The sequence below is a fragment of the Henckelia pumila genome, chromosome 3 (assembly GCF_033568475.1).
Source record: "Henckelia pumila isolate YLH828 chromosome 3, ASM3356847v2, whole genome shotgun sequence".
NCBI classification, from domain to species: domain Eukaryota; kingdom Viridiplantae; phylum Streptophyta; class Magnoliopsida; order Lamiales; family Gesneriaceae; genus Henckelia; species Henckelia pumila.
This window is the reverse complement of record NC_133122.1, coordinates 177491276-177501591: the sequence shown is the minus strand read 5'-3', so window position 1 is coordinate 177501591 and position 10316 is coordinate 177491276. Positions and strand designations below refer to the sequence as shown.

At 34.2% G+C, this 10316-nt stretch overlaps 1 protein-coding gene across 2 annotated transcripts; it reads left to right on the top strand.

The window, feature by feature from the left end:
• Nucleotides 1–4705: 4705 nt before the first annotated feature.
• On the top strand, nt 4706–8138 carry LOC140891275 (BTB/POZ domain-containing protein At3g22104). Of its 2 annotated transcripts, none has more exons than XM_073299690.1 (3): nt 4706–5094; nt 6287–7399; nt 7485–8138. In XM_073299690.1, exons 2-3 carry the CDS (start codon nt 6491–6493, stop codon nt 8004–8006), a joined length of 1431 nt encoding a protein of 476 aa, XP_073155791.1. In that variant the 5' UTR covers nt 4706–5094; nt 6287–6490; the 3' UTR covers nt 8007–8138. The 2 variants fall into 2 exon arrangements, with proteins under 2 accessions (XP_073155791.1, XP_073155790.1); XM_073299689.1 differs by having other exon boundaries at nt 4706–5198.
• The last annotated feature ends 2178 nt before the right edge of the window (nt 8139–10316 follow it).

Below are 10316 nucleotides of genomic sequence, written 5' to 3'. Positions count from 1 at the left end.
CAAACATAGTTTAATACCGATTTAATATAAAGCTTTCGAATCGTATAACAAACTGTGATACATTTTAAGAAATTTAATGTTTCGATTTACTCAAACATAAAAAAAATTAATCAATCAAAATTGGTACGGATATATCGTGGGATTTTATATTAAAACTGAGACTCTTTTTTAAAATTCTCGACTGGTAATGTATTTTTGTTTTAATTGAAATTTTAGTCGTCCCTTCTGAAATGTTTTTTTAAAAAAAATAATGTAAATTTCATGATTTTAGTACTATGAGAAATTGTTAAAAAAACAAGTGGATGCAACATATATACACGCAATTGTTTTTAAAAATTCAATTAAAACTATTATTATCTTTTTGTTTTTTCTTGAAAAAACAAAATCATACATCGTTAACCGAGAAGGATTATTATTTATCAGTTCAAATTGGTTTTTTTTTTTCCATATATTTGTAAGATATAAATCATGGAAATAACTAATTTAAAGTATCCGTGCCTATAAATGAGTTGTGCATTAACAAAATATATATATTTCAAAATTCAGTAACATTTTATTCACGAAACTAATTTGATGCTATAACATTCACAGTAGTAGTAGTATTGTTATTTTATTATTAATTTTTTTTTTAAAGGAGGGTCTTAAAGGGAATCCCGAACCAAAGTTTACTCGTGACTCAAGGGTACAACTATAAAAGACTTGTAAAACAAGGCCTGGTTCAATCCCATTTCAATGGACACGTCCACACGTATCTTGTTCGGCCCATTAATTTTCAGCCGAGGCCGTCAGGACTCAGGCAGCGTGTAGGCGTACTACTACTAGTTTTATCGAAATATCGTTATATTAATTAATTAATTAAAAAAAAGTATGTAAAAAATAAAAATAAAAATATTTGCATGCCAAGGCCGAAATGACCAATTTTCAAATCATAATTTGGTTTTATCGGGGGAAGAAAACATAAATGAAAGTACGGTTTTTGGTGGTTGTACATTGTAACATCCGGTATTTTAAATACGTGAATCTGCATGTATAATTAGGAAATTTAATTATTTAAAATTTTAGATTTATGGGTTAAATATCTATGTGAATTATTTGTGCATGATTTAATTTATTTTTTTAAGCATTTAACCCATAATTAGTGATTTTTATGATTTTTGGTATTTAAATTATTTTATCGCGTAGACGGACGAGATGACAACTTTCTATCCAATTTATTTCATGAGCCTTTTAAGAGCCCAAAAATATTATTTTGAGTTTTATTTCTTCAAAATTTTTAGTATTTAATTTTATATAATTTTAGGAGTCCGTTTTTATTCAAAATAAGCCAAAATATTGACTTTTTAGTATCTTTAAAATTCCCTTAAATTTTAATTTCGGGATTTTTAAATTTAGTTATCAGATTTTAAGTATTAGTTGGAGCTTTTAAGTTATATTTTTTATTATTAAAATCCTTATTAAAAATTTAATATCCTAAAACCTATTTTTAATTAAATTATAACCCTAAATCTACCCAAACCCATCGACCAAAACCCTCAGCCGACACCCCACCCTCCTTCATCTTTTTCTTCGACCGAGCAGCCCCCAAGGAAGACTCCATAGCCACGTTTTTTAAAGTCCAAAGCTTGTCGTCGTCGTCCCGTCGTCCCGGAATCGTTCCACGCGCCTACATCTCTTCAATTTCGGTGAAAGACATATTTCTTTCTCAAATTTTCGTACTATATCAGTGGGTAATAGTGTGTGTGTGTATGCATCAGATTCTTTCAAGAATTTTCAGAAAAACAAGTTGTGTTATGATTTGATGTGATTATTTTTTTCCAATTCTTGATGCATGTTCACGTTTCTTTTGACATGGATCGGTCCAGGACTGTTGGCTGATGGTTCTTGGGTCTGGTAGGGTCCTTAGAGTCGAGCCATGGCTGGGCTATGGTCTGAGTTGGGCTAGGCCGAACAGGTTGAGGGATGGAAGAGCAGATCGGCCGTTGCTAGGGTTGATGGAAGGGGCTCGGGGGAGGCTCCTGTGGGGTGCATGCGGATGGGGCTTAGGGCTGGTTCGAACCGCCCAGACGTGGGCTACGTCTGGGCGGCGCGGCTCCGGCCAGGGGTGGCCGGAGCCCGGCGGCAGCAGGCCCTAAAGGCCTGCTGCCCGCGGCCGAAGTGAGCAGGGCAAGGGGGTACGGGTTTGGGGCTGGGGTGGTCTGGGTCGGGTCTGAGTGGTCCGGGTCGGGTCAGTAGTGTAGTGGGTCGGGTTAAGTTGGTCTGGGTCCGGGTTGGGTGGGCCGGGCTCGAGTCTTTTTAATTTTAAATATATTATGTTCTTAATTGGTTTTTGGGCCAAATTAATTTCAAATAAATTTATTTGGGCTTCATTAATTATTTTGGGTTGAGTTTAAATTATTTTTGGGCTTAATTAAATTAATTAAGTGAGTCCACTAATTTTTATGGGCCTTGGGGGCCCATGGAAGTTATTGGACCAGTCTTTGGGCTTTTGGGCCCATTGGGCCAGAATAGGTTGTTATTGGGCCAGAAATGTTTTAATGGGCTTTAATTAATTAATTGGGCTTAGAAATGTAATGTTGGGCTTAAGTATGTTAATGGGCCAGTCTCAGTGTTAATGGGCCAGATTTAAGTAAATGGGCTTGAGTGTTAGGGCCAGCAGTCCAGTACAACCCATGAGAAATTGCATGTGTCCTGAATATATATTTAATTATTTTTATGCATGGAAGTTATTTTTATATTTATATGATAATATGAAATTAAATTAAATATATATGAAGGACACACATTTTTATTTAAGTACATGCATTCATGAAATAATTTTTATGCATGATTTAATGTTTAAGGTTGAGCAAAAGAAAATATTTTATGTTGGAAGTTGAAGTAGTGTGACAATTTAAGGGGGATTCGTCCCCATATGTGAACTATTGAAGGGCAGTTTACTGCCAATTTAAGGGGTGATTCGTCACCGCCACGTACGTTGGTTTCCACGCTGATCAGTATTTAATGTATGATTTAAGGTTACACTATGGATACAACCATGCGATGTTAGAAAATACTTTGCTCAACAATGTTTATGTATTATGTATGATTATGATATTTAAGTTAATTTAAGTTATGTTATGTCATGATATTTTTAAGTATGCTCATTCATGTATATGTTATGTATTAGTATTAAAGTGATTTAAATTATTTTTAAACCCTTGTTATGTTAGCATGTTGGGCCTCTAGGCTCACTACACTGGTATGGTGCAGGTGAGTACGTAGAGGAGGTTGTGGTACCCACCGGCGGCGAGGACATATGAGCGGACATGCAGTGACCCCGTGACCGTGATAGACGTCTGAGTCTGTTTTGCATGTTTCGAACATTTCAGCATATTATACATTTCATTTATTTTCAATGGTTGATGGTATGTGATATTTTATTTAAATATTTTCAGTGCATGCAAAACTTTAATTTATTTTGTTCTGTCAGTATTTTATTAAAACGCATGACTCAGATATTTAATTTATTAAAGGTTGCATTTTTATTTTATTTATTTATTTTTAAATCTATTTATTCTGTGCATATATGTATGGGCATGTATGTACATATTTTTATATAGTAAGAAAAAAAAAATTTTCCACATATTTATTTATATTAGAGAGTTAGGGTCGTTTCATACATAGAGGCATGTATTATATATTAGCAGAGTATTATAAATTTTTATCCATTAATTCAAGTCTAAACAATAGCATGATTAAATTTCACAAATTACACCATGCTATACTGGAAGACCAATTGAGGCAAAAAATCAATGACGATTTTCAGAGTTCTAGGTAAAAAGATCAATGAAATTTTTCTCGACTAATGAGAAACTATTACTTTTACGATAAAAATATTATTATGTTTCTGTCAGTGAGAAAGACCTACTCAAACAATTATACTCAGCATCACGAAATCTATCATTGACCGCGAAAATAATATTATGCCATTTTTCTAAACATAACGAATAAAATTTTGAACATAAAAAAATTATCGAAATATACTTTTTGTATCGGATGGGATCCCGAATATTCAAGTATCAAAATATGTCGGATACAATATCGGTACAGATAAAAACTATCGATTCTTTTCAAATCGAGGATTGAATAAAAGAGATAATAAACAAATCTCGACCCAATGCCAACCCTAGGATTATACTTCATCTTAGTCAAGTCCACGATGGATGCTCACGATGTGATAAATATATATATATAACCAAACTTAATCCAATCCAATATTTTAAGGCACCGTTTGATTGGATGTATTATTAATCTATGTATAATTTATTTCATCCAATCTAGCATTATTCTCGTCATATTATTTATCTATCTATTAATTATTAATCTTGCATCAATCAAATCATTAATAATTTATTTTACATCAATCAAATCATTAAATTTAAATTACTATATTATCCTTTATAAACAATATTATTCATATTTTATCTATTGTTAAAAGTATAAAATAATAATTTATTATTTTTTATATAAAATTTAATCAATCAAATTAAATAAATTATAATATATCAATTAAATCAAATACTATATTAATTATCATTTATTATTTATTTTTTATTAAATTATATTACTTATCTATATATTATTTATGTTTTCAATCAAACCAAACTATAGCTAAATGCTAAAATAAAAATCCACTCTAAAGCAGTGGAGTGTGCAAGAATGTCGGAAGAAACATATTATTGGCACTCAAATCACTATGCTTTTCTGCTTAAGCGATGCTCTTTTTGTCATATCATACATCCGATCTCCGTTTATTTTATTCCTCAGATTTTGCAAACTCGTTAATGTCAATTTCTGGGCATTCCCACAATTTTGTTGCTTCGCATACACTCCTGTCTCTCCCCACGCCTCAGTCAAGAAAACCGCCGCTTCTGCGCTAACTGACCCACCATTTTTGCAAAAACCAAGGACGACCCTTTTCTGCTTGTCTTTATTCACCTACTCGGAATATTGTGTTCGCCCTTTTGTACATTATTCCAACTGGGTTCTTTGAAACTCTATGCTTTTGCTATTTCTCTGATGAGTATCAAATCAAAAAAAGTTTCTTGATCTTAGGTGGGTCTCCCTTCTCTCTTTCTAGTTCTTTGGCTATGGGTGTGGATAACTATGTTGAACTCCGAGTGGATGTTAATGGAGAAGAGATTTTCGTTGTGGATGCGGTAAAAAAGAAATTTCTTTTCATTCGCTGTTTATCTTTGTCTTCTTGCGTAGTTCGCCTTGTTCTTTTAAGATGTGAAAGGTATTTAATTTCGTAGCGGGAGAGAAATCTTGGATCGTTATCGTTTCACCTGTTTGCTCCATTAAGGTAGAATAGTTGGGATACTTCATTAATCCGATGTATCATTTCGCAATTATTGTTTGACATTGTGCATTAACGTTGTTCTGTATTTATTACACCATCTTAAAATGCGCAGCTAAAAGTACTGGACTGTAGCCCCCTGAGTTCCATTGAATTATTGTGTAAAATTTAGCCACTTATTGTTATCCTTTTGTCTCCCATCCCTCTTGTTTGTTTTATAACAAAAATTATTAGAAAAACAAATTTACATGGAGTTTCCAATTTAATGAGCTATATTTTCCGAACTTAGTTAACAACAATATATATTTATATTTATATATATCAATAAAACAAGCGAAAATGGTAGACAATGGACTATATATTTGGAACAATAGAGAGAAGAAAAAGGTTGGTGTAATTGACGAAAGTGGTATTTTATAGGGGCATTTAATGTTTCTACCTTTACTTTGGCTTGGTTCACATATTTCAAGGGACTAAAGGAACTGATGTCATTTTAGATTGAAACTGTTTTCTCCCTTTTTCGTAGGGATTTAGCCTCTTCACCTCATTTCTTTCTCGCATTTATTGCTCATAACGACTTCACATGTGTCATATCAGCAAATTGTCTCGCCTGCTATTTGGCTGGTGCAATAATTTCGTTCGACTTAAGTAAAATTTTTGGCTACAACAAAGTTCACGTTTTTACACAAAATTGCCAATCATTTGGTTTCCTTGGTTGTTACTTCCTGATCATTTGGAAGCTGGCTTCCTTTTATCTCCGTTTGATGTTTATGTGTTCTTGATTTCTATGAGATATTGGAGTGGTTTTGAACTTCATTATTTCTTGCTTTGATGCTGTTCGGTCTTAATGTCGGTTCACGTGTTAATGTTTTTTGCTATCCCTTGATCGGGTCATCTTGTATTAGTTTCAATCTAATGTTTGTTTTTGTTGTGCAAAAATTCTTGTAGAGAGTTTTATCTTCGTATTCAGGAAGAATACAAAAGCTTTTAGGTAAATCCAAAGGCGTGAACTACCACCGGCAGAAGGTGATATACCACGACTTTCCGGGAGGGGCAGCTAATTTCGAGCTCATCACTCGGTTCTGCTACAACAATGGAAAAGTGAATATAAATCCTTTGAATCTTTTTCAACTCACGTGTGCTGCATACTTCATGGAAATGAACAAATTTGTCACCAGAACCGAAAATCTTTGCGAGCATGTGGAGAAATCACTTGAAGAGATCAAGTATTGGACTTGGTCGGAGCTTGTTGTGTCATTGAAACAGTGCCAGGGACTACTTCCTGAAGTTTGTTCCTTCGGTACACTTTCCAAGTGCTTGGATTGTCTCGTTAAAAGGGCCGCGTCATCTTGCGAAACGAGCTCTTGTCCATCCACTTCTTCGCCAGATAGCTTTGGGTTCAGATATTCCTGTGATACAAGAAGTACTGATGGCCTAAAGAACAACTTTTTCCGGGATTCATGGTGGTTTGAAGATCTTGTGGCATTAGACACCTATTTGATTGAAATGATCGTGAAATCGATGGTCTCCAGGAATTTCGACAATGGAAACATTTGTAGGTTTCTCTTGTTCTATCAAAAATCCAGATTTCCTTCAGCTTCGGCGGATGACAAAATTAAAATCATCGAGATGGTGGTCGGGATGCTTTATTCTCTAGGTGCGCAGTCTGTGTCGTACAAGAGTTTATTTGGGATTCTCCGAGTTTCTGTGAAAATGGACATAAGCCAATGCTGCAAGACTAAATTGGAGAACATGATCGGCTCACGATTGGACGAGGCTACATTAGATAATTTGCTTATCCGATCTCCAATCCAGAGAAACCACCTGTATGATGTGAATCTTGTTCTCAAGTTTTTGAAATATTTTCTAGGAAAAGGAGTATGTTGCGTGCCATTGAGTAGACTGAAAAAAGTTGCAAGTTTGATGGATTTATATCTACTCGAAGTCGCCCCTGATCCTTACTTGAAGCCTTTGAAGTTCTTGGCCCTGATCAACGCCCTACCGGACTATGCTCGAGATTCTTGTGATGAAATTTACTATGCATTGAATTTGTATTTTGAGGTATGCTTTAAATAACAAAGGATGTATTGAGCAATGGCTTGTATTTATATTTATATCGCATGCCTAAAAGCTTTCACTGATGCAGGTTCACTCCGATTTGTCCGAAGAACAGAAGATGGAAGTCTGTTTTGGGCTAAACTATGAGAAGCTCTCATCAGAAGCATTCAACCACCTCTCTCAAAACACCAAATTTCCACCAAAATCTACTATACATGCCCTGTTTTCTCAGCAATGCAAGTTAAAGGGATCGCCTCAAGGTACGAGCCCCGCCGCCTTCACAGATCCCCAGCAACGCAAGTCAAAGGGATTGCTCCAAGATACGATCCCCGCCACCTTCACAGATTCCCCTTTTACTTCCTTCGAAGCACCACGAAAGGGGATGAAAGACGACTGCTCTGATCAGCAAATCGTGCTCTATGCTAAGAAACTCGATTCTCCAGATGACAGCAAGAAGATCAAAGCACACTTACAAGGCATGCACTGGAGGGCGATGGAACTAGAAAAGGACTGCAGAAACATGCAGATTCAGATGGAGCAGATGGCCAAATCAAGATTCCCAAGCCATGCAAAAGCTAAATCTATACCTAAGCATTGTTCATATTATTGAATTCTTCTATGTTCCACATGAGTGTGTAGATATTTTGAGAACCTTGTATTTTTGTTATCATATCAAAGATCAAGCCCTATACTAAGAGTGTGTAAACGAATCGAATCGAATCAAAATCAAGTGATTCTGAATCCGAACATACTCATTTAGCAACTCTTTTTTCATACTCAATTGTAGTCCAAGGATCAGTGAGGCCGGGTGTTTCGCATGCGAATGATCATCCACGGATTAGTCTCTACATGTCTTGAAATCATCAGATCATGTAAGTATGTTCCAATGAAAAATTATATCATATATTGTAATTCAAAAATATAGCAGACTTTTCCAGACCAATCAACCGTGGTGAAATGCTTTATTTGGATTTCTAATTCGAGTAACAACATACAAAAAAGCAAAAGTAAAAACAAAAACAAAGAAAGTAAGCATTGGGTGAGCAAAAGTAACAGTAGAAAAGGCTGTAGATTTGTTGTAAAAAATGTTGACATGTTTAATAAGTAATAATTAGCAGTGGGGTCAGGTTCCTCTTCATGTTATTGTCGAGTTTGGACAGAGTATGATGAAGGGTCTGCATCAGCCAGTTGGCTCCACATTCTGCACCAGGAATGTAGTAAGTAAAGTTGGCTCACTCCATTTTATTTTTTTAATCAACCTGTAAGCTTTTGTATTTGTTAATTTTATTTACTAATTATTAGTGTTTAGTAAATCTCTTATTAGCCTATGTCACGAATATTTATTCATAAATGAGTCGATTCGATCCATATATAAAATGAAAAATCAAATTTTAGATATAAACATTAACTTTTTAACTAGTCAAATCAAACAAAAAATTTGTTTCAAAAAATTAACATTTGCGACAGACTTACCAGAGTTATTGTTATTAGTATTATCATGAAACCTTCCCTGATATTCAATGAATAGCACCAACACATTCGTAGACAATTTATTATTATTATTATTATTATTATTATTATTATTATTATTATTATTATTATATTCGGTGAATATGAATGGAGTCATTTGAAATAGTTAAATTCAAATCAAGTCTATATTTGGACTAAAAGGAATAAAGCATTAATTTAAGAGAAGGACAACATAGCCAACCTCCAGAGCATACCCCACAATATAATATTTCAGCAGAGAATATCTCAGAGCATACCCCACGATATTTCAGCAGAAAATATACTCCACATGAGGATCGAACTCGCAACGCTAGAAATTTTATTCTCACGTCACCTCAGGTCTTACCAACTTATCTATGCCTCTATGAGCAATAAAGCATTTATTTTTATTGACGATATTGGTATAATAAATTTTATATGCATTAGATAATTATTTGATTTGGAATTTGGGTCGGTCCATTCTGAAATAAATGGTAATTAAATCCAAAGCCAAAATAAACTCACTGAATTGGGCTAACAACTAGTCGGAGTGTTGGACCCAACTCAATTGTGGGCCTCAAAAGGATTTTGATTGGGTCATGTGGATAGGGGAATGAACTGGATTGACGTCTTTGGATATGATTTGGTGACTTCTTTGGAGATGATTGATATACATATATAGAGTTTTGTTATGATGTTCATTTATAGTTTTGATACTACGTATATTAGGGTGCAGGGATCCACATACACTCGTGTCCAAAATAACTCCGATCGACTTCAAATTTTTACGGTAGAGTCGTCTCGAAATTCGAATCCAACAACATATATAATACAATTCATGAAGTGTCACTCAACTATTGGATGCACAATTCATCACATCCAATAGTAAATTTCAAGTATATTTGCGATAGATTAGTTGATCGTTGCACAAATGACACACTCAACTTGTACACAACACATGGTCAAAGATCTATAGTATATATGCCATGGATGACATTTGAATCATATATATATATATATATATATATATATATATATATATATTAATAAAACATTAATTTAGCTTACAATTATGAGTTCAACATCAAGCACACCAATCGAAGTAGAACTTAAATGTACCGTGGACAAGGACGTAATTGATGTGCTCAGAGGGAAAGATTGGATCATGTGATGTATTATATCAAAATTTCAAGTATAAGATAAGATCTCTAGTCGTCTCGGTTTTAACACATCGTGCCATCAAAATACACTTCGAATAATTGTAACTTACATAATGACAGTGGAGAGGTAAATCTTCAGTCTTCACTTAGTGATCGCCCACATAAAATATATTTTACATTACAATATGCTGTTGGCCAAAAATATAAATCAGTTAAAATTGTGTGTTTTTGTCGAGGAATTAAATAACTGGCCAAATGCGTATTCTCTTATC